General features: G+C 44.0%; 2 protein-coding genes across 2 annotated transcripts in view; one reads left to right on the top strand and one right to left on the bottom strand.

The window, feature by feature from the left end:
* Window positions 1–15,271, top strand: part of TSHR (thyroid stimulating hormone receptor) — a 61,359-nt gene extending 46,088 nt beyond the window's left edge. The window contains exons 10-11 of the mRNA XM_081867424.1: window positions 4,700–4,888; window positions 7,792–15,271. Of these exons, the coding sequence (XP_081723550.1) occupies window positions 4,700–4,888; window positions 7,792–9,187 (1,585 nt within the window). The 3' untranslated portion in view covers window positions 9,188–15,271. The remainder of the gene's footprint in view (window positions 1–4,699; window positions 4,889–7,791) is intronic.
* CEP128 (centrosomal protein 128) overlaps window positions 1–23,869 on the bottom strand; it is a 305,103-nt gene that overhangs the window by 236,344 nt on the left and 44,890 nt on the right. The window lies entirely within an intron of this gene.

The following is a 23,869-nucleotide window of genomic DNA, read 5'->3' as shown; positions in this document are numbered from 1 at the left end:
GGAACGAGATCAGAGTTACACATTCCCCTGTCAGAGGCTGTCTTCTTTCCTTTCTTCTTTGGCGATCAATCGTAGCTGAGTAAGATTATCTTCCATGAACAGTCTTGGCAGTGAGTCCGTAAGTGACTGTGGAGGCCAATTCTGGATCCACACATTCTTCCACAGTGGGGACATAGGTTTCCAGGAGGGATTTGATCATGGTGAGGGTTTGCCAAATGTGTCTTCCTTTGAGCTCGCTTGGCGTGAAGCGAGATGAGCACCGCACCCCATTGTAGCCTTTGACTGGACTTAACCGTTCAGGGGTCCTTTACCTTTGCCAGAAGCAGTATGCCTCTGCATACCAGTTGCTGGAAATCTCATGTGAGGAGAGTGCCGTTGTGCTCAGGTCCTACATTCGAGCTTCCCATAGGTATCTGGTTGGCAACGTGGTGCTGGACCAAATGAGCCATTGGCCTGAACTAGTAGGTTCTTCTTAACTTTCGTACGGATGCCATAGACATTATCAGTCCTTCAGGTGTGACCTCCTCTGTGCAGGGAATAAATATTACCTGTGCTTTGTGCTGTGGCTAGCATATTTCTGATCCTAAATCACTAAATAACCTGGGTATCCAGAGGGCTACAGAAGCCCTGGTTTAGCAAGCACTAATCATAGATGAAGGAAAAGCTTGAGAGCCATATGTTTTCATCATTCTTCACCCAAGTGCAATCAGGGGCGGACTTTGGAAATCTTTCATAATATGGCACCCCTGTGCAAGGCCAAAATTTGGTGCCCCCAAATGGATCTTCTCAATTTTGTGCCCCTTTAACTCACTGCGCTGTGCAGGAGAACTGCCTGCACTGCCCTAAATCCAGGACTGGCGCAATATCATTGTGAAGAATATGAAAGGACTGGAGGTAAATTGGGTCGTGCCCTATGATATTACCCATTCTGTGAATGCTCAGAGATCCAAGACAAGAATGTAGTTTCTCTATAGTGGAGCTTTTAGAAACATCTCACAGCAACATCGCAAATAAGTGGTGCTAGACTGCTAACTTACTCAGAGATGTGACCTTTTTGTCTAAGTAACCTGTGGAGAAGTTGAGTCCAATTTTTTCTATGGACACTTGTGTGAAGTGCTGGCAAATTGGAATGACGAGCACCATTCTTGAACTGCATTTGTGGTCATTGCATTATTGGGAGTTGCGTACATCTCTTGTGGTGGCTAATGGCTTGGCCTCTGTATTCCCCCACCCTTAGATGCTCTCCATCTTTGTAAGTGATTTTACACCAAGTTGGTTATGGTACTTTAATGCACAATTTTTTAAGACATGTTTTTTCAAGACATACTTTAGTTCATTGGCAAGAAAACCTTTCAGCATTAAATCAAGAAGCACTTTGAAGGAAATTTTATTTTGGTATAATGTTCCTCAGACCACCCCAAAGGTTAGATCCCCACCCCCGTAACCAGGTCACAAAAGGGACATGGAACCTTCTTCTTTTTTCAGTGAGCACTCAACACGGTATACATTTGGACTACCTTTTAAGTCTATTGGTGAGCTATTGATTTTTAGCTGTATATCTTTCCCCATGCAAATTGTGTTTGTGTTTATGGGTATTTCAAAAACAAATGAAATAAACTGGTTCATTAAAGCCAACAAATTAAGCCTGATGAGGGACGGTTGAAGGAGTTGGGTATGTTTAATCTGGGAAAGAGGAGTCTGAGAATAGATATGATAGCCCTCTTCAAATATCTAAAGGGTTCTTACGAGGAAGATGGCGCAAGCTCACTTCCTTCTGTCCCAGAGGGATTTTCCCAAATAAATGGCTTCAAGTTACAAGGAAGGAGATTCCGACTAAACATCTGGAATGACTTTCTGATAGTAAGAGCTGTTTGTCAATGGAATAGACTTCTTTCATTAGAAGTTTTTAAGCAGAAGTTGGGTGGCCATCTGTCATGGATGCTTTAGTTGAGAGTCCTGCATTGCAAGGGATTGGACTAGAGGACACTTGGGACACCGTCCAACTTGCAGTTCTATGATTCTATAAAACTGGAATTCTACTGAGCAAAGCGTTGAAAGTGCTTCATGTACAATGCTGCAGAAAGAGAAAAGAGGGGATGAGTTAATAAATTACTGACGGTAAATTTGCTTTTTATGTAAACTGTATTACTTTTATTGTTGTTAGCTGCTCTGAGCCCGGCTTCGGCTGGGGAGGGTGGGATATAAATAAATTATTATTATTATTATTATTATTATTATTATTATTATTATTATTATTAGAGAGTCCAGCTTTCAAAAAAAAAAACTTTCAGTGAAAACTTTGACAAATATTTCTTCTCTATCCCCCCTCACCCACACCCAAGTAGCATTTTTCTAATTAGCATACTAAGGTAAGAGATCCAATGGTTATTTTTGTTGCTAGGAGAACATATAACGCTTACTTATACTAAGGTAAAGGTAAAGGACCCCTGGATGGTTAGGTCCAGTCAAAGGGGACTCTGGGGTTGCGGCGCTCATCTCGCTTTCAGGCCAAGGGAGCCAGTGGTTGTCCACAGACAACTTCTGGATCATTCGACCAGCATGACTAAACCGCTTCTGGCGCAATGGGACACAGTGATGGAAGCCAGAGTGGAAGCCATTTACGTTCCCACTCCAGCGGTACCTAGTTATCTACTTGCACTGGCATGCTTTCGAACTGCTAGGTTGACAGGAGCTGGGACAGAGCAATGGGAGTTCACCCCGTTGCAGGGATTCAAACCGCCAACCTTCTGATCAGCAAGCAGTGCCACCCACGTCCCCTTACTTATACTAAGCCCTTTTAGCTCAGTATTGTCTACACTAACTGGCAGCAGCTTTCCAGGATTTCAGACCAGAATCCTCTCCCAGCCCTACTTGGAGATGGCCAGGATTTGAACCTGGGACTTTCTGCATGCAAAGCAGATGCTCTTCCCTGAGCTATGACCCCTCCTCAAGAATGCTTAGATTTCAAGACTCAGGCAGACATCAGAGGGGAAATTATATTGGGTAGCAGCAGGGATACAAACTGTGATAATTACATTAAATTCACAAAGCAGTGTGAATTTGGCCTTCATAAGCTAACCAGCACCTGCAATGAGTTAAAATAAAACCCTTTCTGTTGACACAAGTCCCAAGTACAGGAGTTGAACTTAACGATGCTGCAATTCTGTAGCTTTAGCTTAGAGTCTCCACTTGAAGGTCCTTTGTTCAAGAATGACCACTTTATGGTCAGCAACAGAGTGGGAAATTCTCTTTCAGACTGGGGTCCTGAGGCAAATGCTTGACCAATGTGAGAAGCAGCTACTGACAGTTTGAATGAATGAATCTGCACAATACATTTAAAAGTATCATCCCAACTTAAACCAGTCATGGCTTCCCCTCCAAGAATCTGGGAGACTATAGTTCTTTAAGAGTCCTGAGAGTTGCTGGGAGACTATATTTCTCAGAGTAGTTTCATAGTCAAACCCTCTTCCCTGGAAACTCTGGGAATTGTAGCTCTCCAGGGAGAGAAGGGGCCTTCTGCTAACTCTCAGCACCCTTAACAAGCCATAGTTCCCATGATGTCTATGGGGAAGCCATGCCTAAAGTGGTTTGATGCTGCTTTAAATATCTAGTGTAGATGGAGCCAGAGAGAGAGGTAAACATTGGGGGCAGTCATTAGGAGTTTTGCAGCACATTGTCATCAATATGTTGATGGTGTTATAAGAATTCTAAGGTCTCAAATATAAATTAAATGTTCATAAATATACAAGGTAAACACATACATAAGCATACAAACCATGTGTCTGAAATAGTACAGGAGAGCAATCCTGGAGTCATTTTGACTCTCCCAAATTCACCTCAGATATTTCTCTGCAAGGAGAGAGGAAATGGGAAAGCCTCCCCATTGTCTTCTTTGCTTACAAATCCTGTCTTAAGGGCTTATTTGTGTATGAATAGGGTGAGCCTGTGACCTGGAATCAGGAACTAAAGTATTAACCATCACAAAAGAATGGCCAGGCTGCCCAGGTAATGCAATCAGTGACCATTATCAGGTATCCTGGCAGACAGGCTTTCTGCTGTAGACCACCACCTGTGATGTATGTATGATGTTTTAGTGGGGTGGTCTTGGGTTGCAGGGTGGGCAATTTCAAAAGCCTATATAATGTGTACCATTGTTCAGGGTTCTCCTCCCTCCTGCATGTGGTGAGTGGGGACCCTGTTGCAACAGTTTAATAAAAATCAGGCTTACTAGCCACTTTGCTTCTCAGTATACCCTGGCTGGCCTCTGTTACTTTCTCCTGCCAGTAGGAAACCCACTTAAGGACTCTATATGGGCTCTTGGAAAGGGAAAAAGAGCAGTTTTTTCTTATAACGGTTGCACATAAATCTATTTGTCTATAACATCTGAATCAGGAGAGGCTGTGCAAGCCCTGGATGAGGGCCTGAATGCAGTGGCGGACTGGATGAGGGCCAATAAACTGAGTCTGAATGGTGGGAAGATGGAGGTTTTATGGGTAGGTGGTGGACCCCGTCCGGAAGATAGAACAATTGCTTGTTTGGGGTGGAGTTGCATTCCCACTCAAAGATCCGGTACATAGATCAGGAGCCTTCTGTGTTTCATTTTGACTGTGGATTTTTCTGCCATCCTTGAGTTATGAAGCACTTAAAGAAAATATGATCTAATCTATTACTCCTCATTTTTCTCTATGCATATGCTCAGCGATGTCTCCCAGACAGGTATCACCACTCTTCCAGCAAGAGGACTGGAAAACCTTAAAGAACTGATGGCTAAAAATACCTGGGCCCTAAAGAAATTCCCCCCTATACAGACTTTTCCTTATCTTGCTAATGCTGAGCTGTCATACCAAAGTCACTGCTGTGCTTTCAAGAACTGGAAGAAAGCCAAGGGGTAAGTCTTAACAATTTAAATTAAATTCTAAAACCATCTGTAGACAGACTCCTCTGAGCTGGAAAGCCTACCACCTGTCCTCTTGACCCGTGCCCGTCATGGCTGATTAGAGCGTGCCCAGACGAGGTGCGGGCCCCCCTGGGGGATATCATCAATTTGTCCCTTGGCACCGGGATATTCCCAGGGGAACTGAAGGAGGCAGTGGTGCGTCCGCTCTTAAAGAAAACATCATTAGATCCCTTAGATCTATCCAACTACCGCCCAGTCTCGAATCTTCCATTCCTGGGTAAGGTGATTGAGAGAGCGGTTGCTGAACAGCTTGGTAGGTTTCTGGATGAAACATCTGCTCTGGATCCATTCCAGTCCGGCTTCCGCGCTGGTCATGGGACCGAGACGGCTCTGGTCGCCCTAACAGATGATCTCCGCAGGCAGCTGGATCGAGGCGAGTTGGGGCTGCTGATTCTTCTAGATTTGTCAGCAGCCTTCGACATGGTCGATCATGAACTCCTGGACCACCGCCTTGCCGACGTGGGGATCCAGGGCACAGTCCTTCAATGGCTGCGCTCGTTTCTCTCTGGTCGGGGACAGAGGGTGGCGCTCGGGGGGGAATTGTCATCGCGCCACTCCTTGGTGTGTGGAGTGCCTCAGGGTGCGATTCTCTCCCCGATGCTTTTTAACATCTTTATGCGCCCCCTCGCCCAGCTTGTCCGGAGTTTTGGGCTGGGTTGCCGTCAGTATGCTGATGACACCCAACTCTATCTGTTGATGGATGGCCATCCTGACTCGGCCCCAGACACACTGGCGAGATGTCTGGAAGCTGTGGCTGGATGGTTACGTGGGAGCCGGTTGAAGTTAAATCCTTCGAAGACAGAGGTCCTCTGGCTGGGGCGGGACGATATGGGATTGAGGGGGCAACTCCCATCTCTTGCGGGGGTGCAATTAGTGCCAGCACCGTCCGTCAAGAGTTTGGGTGTAATCTTCGATACCTCCCTCTCTATGGAGGCGCAGATTACAGCTACAACAAAGGCGGCATTTTTTCATCTCCGCCAAGCTAAGCAGTTGGCCCCTTATCTCTCTCGCCCTGACCTAGCCACTGTGATCCATGCGACGGTCACCTCCAGACTGGATTAATGTAACTCGCTCTACGTGGGGCTGCCCTTGAGACTGACCCAGAAACTCCAGCGGGTGCAGAATGCTGCGGCGAGACTCCTTACGGGGTCTTCGCTGCGAGATCACATTCATCCGGTACTATACCAGCTGCACTGGCTCCCGGTGGAGTACAGGATCAGGTTTAAGGTGCTGGTTTTAACCTTTAAAGCCCTATACGGCCTAGGACCCTCGTATCTACGGGACCGCCTCTCCTGGTATGCCCCACAGAGAAACCTATGGTCTGCAAATAATAACATCCTCCAGGTCCCAGGCCTCAGAGAGGTTAGGCTGGCCTCAACTAGAGCCAGGGCCTTCTCGGCTGCGGCTCCAATCTGGTGGAACGCTCTGTCACAAGAGACTAGGGCCCTGCGGGACCTGACATCCTTCCGCAGGGCCTGCAAGACAGAGTTGTTCCACCAGGCCTTTGGTCAGGGCGCAGCCTGACTCCCTCCTCTGGCAACCTGCACAGAATCTTGCTTAATCAGTTGCCATTAATTTGATTTTAATTGATTTTTATAATGAAATACTTTTAGAATGTTGTGATTATCTGATTGTTTGATTGTTTGATTGTTGTTAGCCGCCCTGAGCCCGGCTTCGGCTGGGGAGGGCGGGATATAAATAAATTTTATTATTATTTATTATTATTATCTGGGGCCACGGTGTCTCCTTTCTCATGAACATACCGAGCAACTGAGATAATTTTCCAAGGTCCATCTTCAGCTGTGCCCCACTTTCATAAGGCAGGTGACTTCTGGAGAAAGCGCCTTTTCTGGGGTGGCACCCAAACTCTGGAATTCCTTCTCCAAAGGACTCTGCACTCTGCTGATCATCATTTAGGTGCCAGGCCAAATCCATTCTATTCACCCTAGCTTTTAATTATTATTAATACTATTATTAATTAAATTTCTATACTGCCCATCATCCAAAGATCACAGGGCAGTTTACAATATAAAAACACAAAAATTACATACTGTAATAACAAACAAAAACAATAACCCTCTCACACACAGTTTAAAAGGCCAAAGATCAGAGGTGTCCAAACTTTTTTCAAAGAGGGCCAGATTTGATGAAGTGAACATGTGTGAGGGCTGACCAAAGAGTTATTGAGCTTTTTTTTAGGATTGAAGATGCTGAGCTTTTTCTAGAATTTTACTCCAGAACATATACTGCCACGGGGGCTGGATTAGGCCCCCGAAATGGACTTTGGACATGGACTTGGGAGAAGCAGAGTATTTTTGCCTGGCGCCGAAAGATATGTAATGAAGGCACCAGGCGAGTCTCCCTGAGGAGAGACAATTCCACAAGTGGGGAGCCACCACAGAAAAACCATCATTTATTGCTTTTGTTTTGTTTTGTTGGGTTTTATCCTGAATTCCAGCTCTAGTTCAAAATTATTAGAATTAGGATTTCCACCCATGCATCCACCCACTGATTTGTAATGTCTAATATAAGTAGCCTTGTAGACTTCTCATTGTAGGAAGACACTGTGGAAATTCCTTTTAATAAACGTAATTGAATAATAGTATAGCACCATTGCAGGAAAATTAAATAATACATAATAGCATGTTTAATGTGAAATGCTATTCAATTATGTATGTGTCATATTTAGAGAAGTTCTCAGGTAGTAGTTTGGGTCCAAAATCCCTTGAATAATATATTTCTTATGCCTAGATAACAATGAATCACCTCAATTGCTGGGCTCAACATGAACTAAATACCTTGGTGGCAATTCTTCTTCTCTTCTGTCCTTTTAGACTGCTGGAGTCACTGTTCTGCAACCATACTAATACTCACAACGTCCGCAAGAGAAGATCTGCCACTGCCTTCAGGGGCCCCTTTTACCAAGACTACGCAGAAGATTATGCAGACCTCACCGAGGCCATGTATGATGAGCACTCCAAATTCAGTAGAGATGTTCGTGGGAATTCTCATTACTTTGTCTTTCTTGAAGAGCACGACAACAAAGAGGTTGGGTTTGGCCAGGAGCTCAAGAACCCTCAAGAGGAGAGCATGCCAACATTTGACAGCCATTATGACTACATTATCTGTGCGGGCACAGACGACATCAGCTGCACGCCAGGACCTGACGAGTTCAACCCTTGCGAAGACATCATGGGCTACAAGTTTCTAAGGGTTGTGGTGTGGTTTGTGAACCTGCTAGCCATTGTGGGCAATGTTTTTGTTCTCTTCATTCTCCTCACCAGCCATTACAAGTTGACCGTCCCACGATTCCTGATGTGCAACTTGGCCTTTGCTGATTTCTGTATGGGATTATACCTTCTCCTGATTGCTTCAGTGGATCTTTACACTCGATCAGAATACTACAACCATGCTATTGACTGGCAGACTGGGCCCGGCTGCAGCACAGCAGGCTTCTTCACTGTCTTTGCTAGTGAGTTGTCTGTCTTCACCTTGACCGCAATCACCCTGGAACGCTGGTATGCCATCACCTTTGCAATGCGCTTGGACAAGAAAATCCGCCTCTTGCATGCTTCTGTTATCATGTTGGGTGGCTGGCTGGTGTGTTTCCTTCTTGCCCTTTTACCACTGGTTGGAGTCAGCAGCTACGGCAAAGTCAGTATCTGCCTTCCCATGGATACTGAAACGCCCTTGGGTCAAGCCTACGTCGTCATTGTTTTGATGCTGAACATCATTGCTTTCATCGTCATTTGTGCCTGCTACATAAAGATCTACATCACTGTACGGAATCCCCAGTACAAATCAGGAGACAAAGACACCATCATTGCCAAAAGGATGGCTGTGCTGATTTTTACTGACTTCTTATGTGTGGCACCAATCTCATTCTATGCTTTATCTGCTATTATGAACAAACCTCTAATAACAGTCAGCAACTCGAAAATCCTGCTGGTCCTGTTCTATCCTCTGAACTCTTGTGCCAACCCATTCCTGTATGCTATCTTTACCAAAGCTTTCCGAAGGGATGTTTTCATCTTGCTCAGCAAGTTTGGATTATGCGAGCACCAGGCTCAAGTCTACAGGGGTCAAACAGTCTCCCCCAAGAACAGCAGCGGCTCTTGCAGCCAGAAGGGCAACAGGGGGATGGGCCAGAATCTCACAAACCTTCCTCATGGCTCACCTGAAGACTACCATCCTGCAATACTGCTGCAGTCTCGGGGAACCCTTGCTTAATCTGGATCGCCTAATTGTCAGATCAGTAATAGTAAATTTCTTAACCCTGCGCTACGGTCGGTACCATTTACTGTCCAATTATGCAGCTGCTTGACTGCTGTAAAATAATAATAATTTATTTATATCCCATTCTTCTACCTAAAGTACCCAGAGGGGCATGCAACATTTTCATAAAAACCGTATAATCAATAAGAAAGCAAGTGCCATTTCTAACAGCAGTAACAAGTTAAAAGCAGCACTTAAAACAAAATGCAAACCTAGCAGCAGCAAGAGCAAAATATGTTACACATCAAAACCAGAGACAATAAGATTAGGGGTCACAGTAAAATTAGGGGTTAAAACCCCATTTAAATTAATACCGTTCATGCTTGGCAGACAATACACAGAAAGGGAACCCAATGGATTTTGATTAGGAGGGCATTCCAGAGTGGACACACTCTCACAGAGAAGGGCTTGTCTCTTGTGCTCACTCCTAGGAACATAGGAAGCTGCCTTGTACTGAATCAGATTATTGGTCCATGTAGCCCATGGGTAGGCAAACTAAGGCCCAGGGGCTGGAACCCAAAAGCCTTCTAAATCCGGCCCACGGACGGTCCAGGAATCAGCATGTTTTTACATGAGTAGAATGTGTCCTTTTATTTAAAATGCAGCTCTGGGTTATTTCTGGGGCAAAGGAATTCGTTCATTTTTTCCCCTTCAAAATATAGTCCAGCCCCCCACAAGGTCTGAGGGACAGTGGACCGGCCCCCTGCTGAAAAAGTTTGCTGATCCCTGATCTAACCCAATATTCCCATCACTAACTGGCAGCATCTCTCCAGAGTGCAAGGCAGGGTTCCATGCCAGGGACTGAACTAGAACTTTGTGCAAGCAAAGGATGTGCTCCAGCTCTGAGCTATATTCCTAAAATAGCACCAAGGCCCTTGAAGCTGATCTTTATTCCTAGACAAGCCCATAGGGGAGCAGGTGATCCTTAAACTAAACCGGTCTTGAACCATCTATGTCTTCAAGGACTAAAACCAATGCTTCAAATTGAGCCTGGAGGGACACAGACAACCAATGGAGTTGCCCTAAGATAGGTGTTCTATTTGCTGGCCTGCAAGCACCAGAACAAAACATCTGGCTGCTACATTCTGGGACCAGTTGAAGCTTCTGAACCATCATCAAATGCAGCCCCACATAGAGTTCATTGTAATCCTTGGCTCTTCTGGCAGAAAGGGCACTTAAACTATCAAGCACCTGTAGCATAGATGACTGAAGCCAAATCCGCTTCTCCAGATAAGATTGCTTATCCAGTGAAGCTGACAAAAGGCACTGCAAGAAACTGCTTCCACCTGAGCATCCAGGGAAATCAATGAATCAACCAGTGCCCCCAAAGCTTGTTCCTTCAAGGGAAGTCCAGCCCCACCTAAGACAGGATGAACAACTTCACCTAAATCGCCAGTGTCCACAACAAATAGTTGCCTCTATCTTGTTTAGATTAAATTACATCCTTTTAACTCCTTCTGTACGCACTCATGAACTGCCCGGTTTATCACTTCTGCTGCTTCTCTGGAACTGGAAAATGGGGAATGAGCTGGATGTCATCTGCATACTGGTGGCAACTCAGAGGCCTGAGTCTTCAGATGACCTTACCCAGTAGTTTCATGTAAATATTAAAAAACACAGGAGACAAGATGGAGCCTTGTCGTTGCCCGCAGGCCAAAGTCCTGTTGGGATACTGCCAGGGAGACAAAGGCCATCATGCCCCCACGCCGTCTCCGGATAATCCATCGATCTCCCGTAGAAACGCAGTATCAGTCAATTAGTGACACAAGCCTCAGAAACAGTATTCCACATTCCAAGGACTGGTGCACGCCCTTTGCAGAGTTCGCACAACGAAAGATGCACTCAGGAGAGCATTATTTACAACTTTATTCAGCGTTGGTCAGAACAAAGGAAAAAACATGACTGCCTGCCTGCGTGTCCAGGCACAGAGAGAGAAACAACAGCTATATACAAAACAGAAACATCCTGTGAACAGGAAATACGCAGGCTGTGACACAACAACCTGCTCCCTTCTTAAGGTGGAACAGAAATATCCTAACAAGCCCATCAGCTTAGAACAGCAGTCTCCCAGCATTAACTTTTGGGTTCAGCCTTCCAGGCAGGAACAAAACCACTGAGGAGAGCAGTATCACATAAGCCCATCCCAAACAGATGGCCCAGAAGAATCCCGTGATAGACAATACCAAAAGTGGCTAAGATATCCAGGAGAAACAGCAACATAGCACTCTTTGTGTCCATCTCCTTATGCAGCTCATCCACAAGTACAGCAGTGGGGAAATTCTGGGCCTGCCAGCCCAGATCTTTATCTGTCCCCACTCCTGTAGGTCAACTTTGACAGGTGGGTGGCACATTCCACCTGCCAATCACCTGGCAACATTACGATGTCAAAGGCTCAACAGATGGTTTGTCCTGCGCAACTGTCAAAGTCCCTTTCCCAAGCACCCGATATCTGGCTGGGTTTTTAGGCATGTGAGAGCCAAAGTAAAGGGGCTTTGCAAGCAGAGGCTAGCAGAGCTGCTTTCTGCAGGGATCGGCTGCACAATAGATTCCCCCACAGAGAACTCAGACACCCAGCCAATGCAGTTTTGTCTCTACCTGCCCCATGCTTGATGTCACATGTGATGCCCAGCATGGGGCAGGGACTGTGGACAGCATCATGGGTCAAATTTGGCATGCAGACTAAAGGATCCACACCCCTCCATTGTGGCTACCAAGTTGGATTTCATTCCAAAACAAGGTCTAAAACCAGACTGGAATGGATCCATATAATCTGTTTCTTTCAAAAAACCCTGGAGCTGAGATACAACCATGTGCATTAATACCTTAGATTACGGTATGGAAAACTGCAGGTAGTGTGATCCTCATAAATATTGCCAGGCTCAAGAGTGGATTTCTTTAGTAAGGGTTCCACCACAGCCACTTTCATCACCACTCCCTCTCTGAGGAATGCATGTACTACACAGATTAAACATGATCCATGTGCTTATGGCCTTGCTGCACACTAAGGCATGGACATTGGTGTGTGTGTGTGTGTGTGTGTGTGTGTGTGTGTGTAGTCCTTTGCATCCAACAACTGCTTATGACTATGATGCAGACAGCTACAAGAACAGAAGCAAACTGCTCACACAAACAGCCATCCCTTCACTCTTGCTGTGTGACCTAGATCACATTTCTGCTTCCTCACTCCTTCCTTCTGATCATCCATGTCACAGGGCTAAAGATTTTCTGGTAAATACAAAGTAGAACCTGCACAGGAAAGGCTACTTGCACATTTTAAAATCTGATGTAAGGTTTGAAACCTATTTAAAGACAAAATCAAATACAAAGATTTATAATGGAAATAGTCCAAACATGGAATGGAATATGCCTGTCAATTTATTTAAAGAATGCCATTGAGTTAAAATCAACCAATTAAGAAGTGTCAGGGCTTTCTGGCCTGCCTTACATTACTGATGAAGTTGTACAAGAATTAGCACCTAAACAGAGTCACCATGGGGACATAATGGGATGCTAATGCTCAGTACATGTGATGGTCCAAGCGAATGATGCTCTAGGAAGTAGGCATAGCTACATTGGAAGATTTCTTCAGCCTCCGGATAACATATACTCAGCATTTGCTAACATCCGATCAAAGGAGGCAACAGCTAGCACAAAAGACAGTCCTACACCAAACAGCCAAGCTCTAGTGGCAGCCCTGAAAGCTCTTCAATAAAAGTTCCACCATCTTGAATTAGAGAGGTCACAGGCTGACGGTGACCTAAACTGCCTGTCCAGAGAAGCTGCCCAGTATAAAAAGGCTTTTCAGCATGACTCAAATGAGAAGGATGTAACTCACCAGGAAACGATGCAAGAAATGAAAATTGTAAGCATGCAGTTAGGGGCACCACAGTCTTGCTACTGTTTGTTGGAGGAGCAACTTGATTACATGAGAAAAATGACAGTCAATGCAGAGTTGGAAAAGAAACTGGTTCTAGAACAGCAGACCCAGATTCCAAAGGAAAAAGGCCAGAATCAGTGCAAAGAATGGACAAGCTTGAAATTCTAGAAAAAGAATGCTGGAGACTTACTAGCACTCAGAAGACTGCACAAGTAAGTAAATACAAGAAGATCAGTAGTTGGATTTCCTAATAACATTTAACATTTGCAAGACTGAAGTGCAGTGAAGCTCCAGTTGTGGATCTTGATGCTCTAATGGCAAAGGGACATAGCAGCAGAAGTGAGTGCTGCTGTTACCTATACATGTATGCCTCTTGTCCCTGATGCCTTCTCCATATTCCTTAGCTCCACTGAAGACACTGTGTACTTTCATTCAAGGAGTGGCAAGTCTGTTCAGCCTGGCTCATCTCCATGCCAAGGCAAAAGTGTGGCGGGTCCTTATCCGAGAGATGTTGTTTGCGGATGATGCAACCTTCACAGCACACTTTGAGGAAGCTCTACAGAAATTCATCAACTGTTGGGCTTGACCATCAGCCTGACAAAGACCAACAGCCAGTGCTCCACACATAAGTGCTGGTGACCACATGCTTGATGATTTTCTCTACCTGGGTTCCACCAAAACCAGCAACATCTGCACTGATGCTGAGCTGGACAAGTGTATTGGCAAGGCAGTCATGGCAATGGCTCACTTTCCAAAAAGGTATGGGAGAATGTGATGCTAACAACCAATACCAAGATGAAGGTCTACCAGGCTTGCATGTTGAGCATGCTGTTTTATGGAAGTGAGCCGTGAGCAACTTAAGACCTCTCAGCCTTCCATACATGCTGTGTCAGGAAGATTTTGGGCATCACATGGCAGGACAGAATCTCAAACAAAGATGTGCTCTTCAAGCTCACATTCCCAGCATGTTCTCACTTCTGCCTCAATAACATCTATTTTGGCTTGGTCATGTCCACAGAACAGAAGACGTCACAGTCCCCAAAGATGTACTCTATGGGGAGCTGGCTTCAGGCACCAGACCTGTTGGCAGGCCAACTCTGTGTTACAAAGATGTCTGCAAACAAGACATGAAGACTGGCAACATTAACTCCGTCATATGCAGTGCCTGGAGACAGTCCGGTTGTTTATCTACAGCAGTGACCAGAGGAGGAATGACTGCTGGGAGGACTGCAGGGAGAAGAAATGCCATGGTGCATCTGGAGCAGCACAACCGGGCACCTTCATCTGCCCCAGCTGCAACAAAACATGTCTCTCCCACATCAGTCTCTACAGCCACAACGGACACTGTAACTCTCCAACAAGTTGACTTCACCTCTCCATTGTTTCCCAGGACCAATGGATGCCAACAACAACAACATTTGGTGGGCAGGGCTACTTGTTTCTGTTGTATTTCTGTATTTTGGATCTACTAGTGATTAATATGGTCCCCGTATGCTTTGTTCTGCTTTAAAACGTGGGTTTTTAATTGTGATTTTTGCATTTATTTCTTTTGATGATGCTGATGATGATGTGAACCATTCAGAGATTTTGAAGTGGATATAAGTTACCTAAATAAAATAAAAATAAAAATTTCTAAAACTCTTGTTAATACTCAAGTGCTCAAGATTGGGCTAAATTTTATGTTCTCATGTGTCCTTTTGGGGGGGAAACAATAGGGGGGGAACATTTTTTTAGAAAAAAGAATTAGACTGAACCATGAATCTCCCTGTCAAAAGAGCAGGCAGTCATAAAAGAGAGCATGGCTGAATAGGAAAAAAAAGAAAGAAATGGTAAAGGGAACAATGCTCTTCACTTTAGTTCTTATAAAATGAGAGTATGCATTTGAGGAGGAGGAGCAACCAGTCATCTTATGGAAAGCATTTTGATTTTGCCAGTTTCATTGAAAAGGTTTAAGACGTTGTTATGGGAAGTCAGTGAAATTAAAAAGCTATTGAATGAAAATAAAGTACTATTCCCCTGCTTTGGGACTCAAGCTTTCTATTTGTGGAAGTGAGAATACCTGCAATTTATCACCCCTGTACCAGCAATGTACAGTATATCTACCCTTGGAAGCAGACTTCCATTTGCACAGCAGATAAAGTGTTGAAGTGCCAGAAGCATACTTTTGTCCTGTATAAAGTAGGATTGTAACCATTGCCTTACAATGTTTTATATTTTATTTTTTTGCATTACATTTTCTATTTGTGCACATTGTAATTCAGTGGGTAGTACAGTGGTGCCCCGCAAGACGAATGCCTCGCTAGACGAAAAACATGCAAGACGAAAGGGTTTTTCGTTTCTTGAGTTGCTTCGCAAGACGAATTTCCCTATGGGCTTGCTTCGCAAGACGAAAACGTCTTGCGGGTTTGCTTCCTTTTTCTTAAAGCCGTTAATACCTGGGGAATCCGCGCTCTGCAAGACGAAAAAATCGCAAGACGAAGCAACTCGCGGAATGAATTAATTTCGTCTTGCGAGGCACCACTGTATATGCAAAGTTTAGGGTGGGTGGTGTGGTGTGGGAAACCAGTCTTTTCAATAGCAAATAATAACTATTTCTATCTACAGACTGACTGCATATCTAAATGTGTTGGTTTAACTGCTGCCTTGTTTAAAAATCACTAATGTATATTCAGGCATATTTTCTGGCTTTGTCATCTTGGTTTTTAATGTTAGGAAGAAATAATCATTTTCTGTAGTACTCAGATGGTACCTGCAGTTGTTCTGCAGTTGTTCATTTCATGGACCTTATTGTCCGTATATGTTTTTTGGCATAAAGAGCTGCACTGTCTCTCTTCTCTTACTTGACTTTTTGAACCCCCCCCCTCTCTTTTATTCCAACCATGAGAAGTAGCCCTTCAAGTGCTTTCTTACATGGTCTTGGGTAGTAGCAGATGTGCTTCTTTCAGGTTTGCTATTCTCAGCACTCACCTGTTTACTTGCTTCCACTGTTCTCAGCACAAGAGTTACTAGCATGAACCTTCTCCCTCCCAAGCATTTTATTTTATTTGTTGTATTTAAATTCATACACCTCTTTTTCTACTGCAAGAGCACAAAGAAGCCCTTCTCAAGACAGTTAGCAACACAATATCACGAGGCAAGCTATAGTGAATTAAAACTAATTGGTGAATCCTAGCATATTGACACATCACAATCTGTACCAAGCAGAGAAAAACAAATTCAGGAAGGCTTGGGTTAGAGAGGTAAACCAGGTGTGTGATGTCATCATTGGAAGAGCCCCAAAGAATCAGATTCTGAAAGAATTATACAGCCCAATTCCGAGTAATGGGTGGAGACTTTCACTGCAAATACAGTGGTACCTTGGGTTACAGTCGCTTCAGGTTACAGACGCTTCAGGTTACAGATGCTTCAGGTTACAGACTCTGCTAACCCAGAAATAGTACCTCGGGTTAAGAACTTTGCTTCAGGATGAGAACAGAAATCGCATGGTGGCGGCGTGGAGGCAGCGGTAGGCCCCATTAGCTAAAGTGGTACCTCAGGTTAAGAACACTTTCAGGTTAAGAACAGACCTCCAGAATGAATTAAGTTCTTAACCTGAGGTACCACTATAGTGGTAGCACCTGGAGCAACGTCTCACTAATTCACCTTGATGCAATCTAAAGGGATTCTTCATTAGCAGGGGTGGAGATCATAGCTGCCAACGTTTCCCCTTTTTTAAGGGAAATTCCCTTATTCTGAATAGGATTTTCCCTTTAAAAAAGGGAAATGTTGACAGCTATGGTGGAGATCCTGTAGCTCTGTAGATTTTGCTGGGACTCCAAAGCCCATCACCCCCACCCCACCCCACCCCAAAGCCAGCATGGCCAGTGGTCAGGGATGATGGGCATTGTAGTCCAATAACAGCTGCAGGACCACAGGTTTTCCATTCCTGCTTCAACAGTGGTCTCATCTCCTCTGCTGTGTTCCAGCCTGAAGCAAAGCTGCTCTCCTGGGAGCAACACACCACACCTGGTCCTTGCCACACCTCATGGTCCAACAACTCTCTCCAGCCACAGTAACCTCTCAAAACAGCAACGTGTCTGAAGGCTAGCAGAGGAGATAGGAGAGACTTCATTTTAAAAAACATGGGAGATACCCCTCTTTGGGCTAAAGCTCTACACATAAAGAAGAGAAAAAAGCATGCCACAAGGTGATATAAGCATTGTGAACAATGCCAGATTAGTAAACCAGATTGCACTTGCAATCCTTGATAGGCCTCTATTGTTGTTGATAAAGAACTTGAAGATCGGGTCCATTATCTGCCAACAGAACCGGGCAATATTTGGTGAAGTCCCCTCACCAGTTCCATGAACTATGAATTTTGGGCACAACAGTGGATCTAGTTTTAAAGAAAAAGCACTTTGCTATCCACAGGCAACAGGTAGAAATTTAGGAGGCCATTTTATCTTTGATGTATATATGAACTGTGATTAATGTCTTAGTTTGTGCTGTAATAGCAGAGAAGTGTAGCTGTACCTTTGATGATTGATTTTATACACCTGTGATGTTGGTGTGGTTTAGTCAAATGTGATGACTGATTCTAATTATCTGCAATGTATTTAAAATGTTTTGCCTCATTTGTTGCATACTTGCTGTGCCTGTGATGATCTTATACTCCTGTTGTATCGTGTTGAGTGTATAGGTAAGACACAACATGAGATGGTTTATGCGCATAGATTATTTATCAGTTCATCTATTGTGACTGGAATGTTGCTTTGTATTATTCAGTATTATGGACTGATGAAGCTGTTGCGAAACATCTGGAGTACAGGTCTTCTGATCTACTGTACTACTTTCGCCATGGGACAGTGAGGAGGTGCCCATCTGCGACTACTTACGTATGACCCCTGCCTCTACATATGGCCATGTGAATAACCCTTTCTTGCAACCGTTCCCACTTACAGGACTTTGCGCTTCCAGTAGATAACTAACTGTAGAGCGATTTACTTGTTTCAACTGTGTGTGACACTATTACTATATACATTATTGGCAGAGTTGTGCCACTGGTTGACTGTATGTCTAGAAGTATCTCCAGGCTTTGATATGCACGTTGCACTTTAATTTGCTGAACTAAGTAAAATTGTCCTTTATATTTGGTGTTTTGATCTAATTTCTTTATGGCGTTTACATCCCCCCGCCCAATAGTTGATATGAGTATGATTGTTAAAAGAACAATAATTAACTTAGCATTTTGTACATCCTGCCTTTCCTCCACCATGAAACTAAAAACAGCATACACAGACTCACCTGGGCTGAACCTTCTAAAAATATTGCGATGCATCTGGAATTTTTGCTACACAATCTAGTGAAATTTGGAATACAGTTGCCCAATACAGGTAAACATTCACCTCAGCACTGGAGTTTTCTTTCTAGGGATGAAGATGAATGCTGAACAATATCCATAATAATTGTTCCTTACCAGTTTCCCAGTGGAGTCCAGGATTCAGCTATTCTAGTGCCATTCACATTTAAGGGGTTGATGCTGGGTTTTGTGCCAGAAAGAGATGTGGGGCAATATCATGGAGTGGTCATCATCAATGGCCTGGAACAGCAAACAGTCAAGTGGTTTCACTCAGGGTCACAGGGTTTCTAAATTGCACAGATCAGTGTTGGTTTTAAATATTTTCAGAATAGAAGCTGCCATTTGTCCCCAGCCATGCAGTGAAAACTGGGGGGTGTCAGAGGGGGGTGTCTCATAGTTCTTGTGCTGCAGTGGAGAGGGATGATTGGGGAACAGCGTGTTCAAACGCTAAGGACACTTAACATACAAAGAGCCCCACTCTAAGGCCAAGGATCTAGCTAGACCAGCCTTCTTTTCCAAATAACAGCCATCCAAGGTGTGCCTGGGAAACTTGTAAGTGGGGCATGTGAAGGCAGCCTGTGGCTTGTCTCCAGGATCAGGCATTCAGCGGGATAGTGCTCAGTTAATCAGGTCCGTAGCAATTCTGCCTTGCGCAGTTTGTGCCTCTCCTTCCGAAGAAATATATTTTAGAGTCAGCTCCTCCGTTTTAGGCTAAATATTTTCTTTTTGCGTGGACATGCTTGTTTGTGAATCTTTACATTTTCTGAATAATTAAATGTGTATTCTAAGGCCTGCCCTCCCTCTTTAAAGGCAAGGTGGGGGTAAGGTCAGTCCCAGGCACCAAATGTGGCCCTCCAGGCCTTTTTCATTCGGCCCTTAGGGAAATCCCACCAGTCCACATCTTCTCCTCACCAGCCCTGATCCATGTCCTGCCTGAGTGCTTTTGCCTGGCCGGAATGTGACAGTGGCTCTTGCTTGCTTGGAGGTAAGATAGGAGAGCTGCGGAGGTATAGAAAACTCTGGGGTTTTTTGCAGGGAGGGAGGGAAGGAAGGATGGTCATTGGTTTGGTTTATTCTTGCTTTTATCTTGTATTTTTAGGCTGTGAACCACCCTGGGATCTACAGATGAAGGGTGGTATACATATTTAACAAATAACAACAGCCTACTGTAGCTTGATAAAAATCACATCCATCGATCCACTCGCTTTTACATCTGCCAAGCATGGGCATTTGAATCCCTAGAAGGTTCTCTACAGTGGAAGGAATTCCTTAGGCTGAAAAGGTTTTCCCTTCCCTGCATTTAGGATACTGGGGGATTTAGAACTCTGGGAACCCCAGATTTTGGCTAGAGTGGGCCAAAGATTTGGGTGTGCAACAGTGAAAACACTGCTTTATACTAAAAAAATATTTCTTTTTAAAGTATGTGAATACTGTCCAAGTTTCTTAGCAGAACCCATTACCAGAGCAGGTAGCTGTATTATCTTGCTTGCAACTTATTAAAATGTTAAAGTATATGGTCACTTTATTCAACCATGCTTCAGCTAATTAACTGGTGCTGTGAAAGGTAATTTTGCATATATTTAAACTCCCGTTGAATTTACTGTATTTTTAATCTCATCATCATTTAAATTGAACCAACCTCATCACACCAGTCCATGGAATCATAGAATTATAGAGTTGGAATAATTATTATTCCAATAAAATATTAAAATACAATAGTCTGTTAAACATTAAAAGCTTCCCTAAACAGGGCTGCCTTCAGATGTCTTCTAAAAGTCTGGTACAGTGGTACCTCAGGTTAAGAACTTACCGGTAATTTGTTCTGGAGGTCCGTTCTTAACCTGAAACTGTTCTTAACCTGAGGTACCACTTTAGCTAATGGGGCCTCCCGCTGCCGCTGTGCCGCCACCAAGCGATTTCTATTCTCATCCTGAAGGAAAGTTCTTAACCCAATGTACTATTTCTGGGTTAGCGGAGTCTGTAACCTGAAGCGTCTGTAACAACCCACTGTAGTTGTTTTTCTCTTTGACATCTGGTGGGAGGGCGTTCCACAGGGCAGGTGCCACCACCGAAAGGCCCTCTGCCTGGTTCCCTGTAACTTGGCGTCTCGCAGTGAGGGAACCGCCAGAAGACCCTCGGCGATGGACCTCAGCGTCCGGGCAGAACGATGGGGGTGGAGATGCTCCTTCAGGTATACTGGAAGGGACCACAAGGGTCATATAATCCAACCCTGTGTAATGCAGGAACCTGTGTGTGTGTGTGTGTGTGTGTGTGTGTGTGTGTATGACAACTGAGGATCACATTTTATGCATCCGTTGATGTAGACTCTAGTCCACACAAAAGCTTATGCCTTAATTAAATGTATGAGTCTTCACATGTGCTACAGTGCTTCTTGATCTTTTCATATTCAACAGTAACTTCCAGCATCTCTTGCTTGAATGCTCATGTCACTTGAAGACAGAAATGTTGTGGGCAGAAATGTTAAATCACTCCTTTAAAAACTTGTGCTTAAATAGCTTTCACTGTTTCACCCTAGTGAAGTTGAGAGGAACTTTGGCAAACATTTGCCACCAGTCACAACTGTAAAAAGTAGCAGACTTCTTCAAATGCCAGTGTGTCAAACACTCAGCAGATGTTGAGAGTCTCCTCCTCAATTTGCCTTTCTACATGCTTCTGGAAATTGTTTTCTGCACTTTGGCTGCCATCTAGGGGAGAATGATGCAAAACGAAGAGATTATATTTAATGTTATCAAGAAAATCATTGGTTATATATGCCAATGGTGACATGTGCTAAAACGCGGCTACTAAACTGGAGTGTACTCCATTTACTTATCATCACCAAAAGCAGCACAACACTGATGCTGACCTAGAGCCCTGTTGCCTGTTTAATCTGCTTCTGAAGATGATGCCTAAAGGGCACCATATTAAGTCACTATTCTATATCTGGTAGTGTTTTCTATTACTTGGTCTTCTTCTCTGATTCAGAGAGAGGTGGCAATCTTTCCACCACATTGGGAGTGCTCTCCTTCTGAACAGATAGAAAGTTGCAAACAAAACTATGGAGTTTCCCAAGCAGAAATAGGGTAACATGCACTTTGAACAACCTAGATGGCTTAAGGCAATGTTTTTCAACCTTGGTCTCCAGAGGTTATTGGCATACTCCTAGGGATAGAATTTTCTGAACGCCTTCTTGTGTTTATCCACACAGGTATTTTGTTTTTTGTTTTCCAATTCTTGTCTCATTCTTCAACCTTGATGAGGTATCTCTGCCCCACCCCCCACCATTTTGGTAAAAATACAGTTCCTGCATATTACGTGTATCATATAATACTGATTATGGAGGAATGATTCCACCACATGCTTATGGAAGGGATACAGGCACTTCATGATAGTACACTGTCTTAAGAAGTCCCAGGAACCTGTCGTTCTTGCAAGATGTTCTCCTTAAACTCTTCTGGAAAATGGAAAACTCTTTTGGGGGGTCTTCACTTGGGAAAGTACTTGGTGTGGCATTGCCTACTCTCTGGGGTTGCCCCACAGCCTGTTTATCAACCTCCCAGAGTAGACCCATCTTTCTGGCCTTCCCCAGGAGCTGTTTAATATCTGAGCCCAGAGAGTCTGGGGAAATTGTCTCCCTCTCCCTCTTCCCCATCCTCCTCGTCCAGGAAAAGCTCACTTTCCCTCATCTGAACAGATGGATTTTGCAGTCTACTGGGATCAGGGATATCCTGGTCACATGGGTGCTCCCTTCTGCTGCATTTCAAGCCTTTCCAATCCCACCCGCCCACTGCCAAATGTCCAGACGCCTCCAAGGCTAAAGAAAATGGACACCAGGAGAAAATGAGAGATCTATGGAGCCAGGAGAAAACGTGGCAAGCAGAGGGAGTGGAAAGAGAAGTTAGGAAAGAACAAAGGAATATCCCTTCCAAAATGACATCCCCAGCTTTTCTCTTTTCCCATGCCTGAAGCTGGCAGAAAGAGCAAACTGCAGCAGAGTTGGCAGAAATTTGAACTGACTAGGGGTTGCCCTGCACATCAGCTGTACCCTCTCGAAAGTTTTGACTTCCTGCCAGTGGACAGTTGGGTGGTGACAATATCCCCCTTCCTCCACTACAGGAGTGCAGGTGGAAGTCCTTGCAAGGGCTTCTGCTGATGGGACACATTAGGTAAGTCTTGCCCAGCAGCAAAGGTCTACAGCTGCACACAAGGCTGTTTAATAAACAAATCTATCATCCCAAAATATAGAACTAGTACCATCTAGGGTCTTACCTTATCCACTCTTGAAAAGGACAACTATGGAAGAGCTGAGCAGGAAACAAACCTGGTTTCGAATCTTCACTCCAGAACCCAAATTTCTTACGAACAAACTGGAAATCTTTTCAGCCCTTCCAAATCACTGAAGTATCTTGGCAAGAATTTGTTTTGCTATAAATTGTTCAGGGAGGGGTGCTTATCCCATTTGAAAAACCCTGTTGCCTTTTCTAAAGGAGTGGTGGGAAACCAGTAGCCCTATAGCATTCATCCCTGAAGTGATTCATGCCACTCCAGAAACAATTTCCAAAGTGCACATGTACTTTTATAAAAGACTTTTTTGAATATGGAAGCAGTGGTAGAAGATATGGTTAATTTTACTCACATGCGCATCTGATGCATAAGCAGCAACTTGCAGACCAGAGGCTGTACATACAGGGACTTTTCTGTGGTGGCTCCATTTTTGTGGAATGCTCTCCCCACGGAGGCTCGCCTAGCACCTTTACATACCTTCAGGTACTAGGCAAAAACAGTCTGCTAACAAGCCTTTGGCTAAAGCCCTTTAAACTGTGGGGGGCTTTATTACTTTTGCTTGCTACTATGTTATGTACTTTTCCTTTTATATTGTAAACCACCCTGTGATCCTCGGATGAAGGGTGGTATAGAAATTTAATAAAAAAATAAGAATGGTTTTTTGTCTAGAAACTAGTCTTACTTCCTGTATCTAGTGTGTTTTCCTCATGAGATCAACAGCATTTGACACATGCTTGTTAAAGCCTTCTTACAGAAATTTTTCAACTTCGTAGTAATTTTAAAATTCCAAACACTGAAAAACCCACACTAAGTAATCAACATACATCTCAAAAATTACCAAAGGCTCTCTGCATTGCTGATTTCAATGTCCGTAAAGCATAACAGTAAAAACTACATCCTGTATAAACTATTCTGAACAGGAACAGTTTCTAGTCTTAGAAACTTAGAATACGAGGGAGAAGTGGAAAATAAAAATTCAGGGAAGGAGGGGAAGGGAAGTCCATATATATGCTTTTGTTGTTGCTAGTTGTTGGTAGTTTATTTTTTAATTTTGCTTGTGCTTTTTTACATGTTCCTTTTGAATCACTTGTAAGGATGCAAATAAAAATCCAGTCTGCTTATACAGCTCAATGAGAAC

Source organism: Podarcis erhardii (assembly GCF_964252035.2).
Source record: "Podarcis erhardii genome assembly, chromosome: 1".
Classification (NCBI taxonomy): domain Eukaryota; kingdom Metazoa; phylum Chordata; class Lepidosauria; order Squamata; family Lacertidae; genus Podarcis; species Podarcis erhardii.
This window is presented reverse-complemented; position numbering and strand designations above follow the sequence as displayed.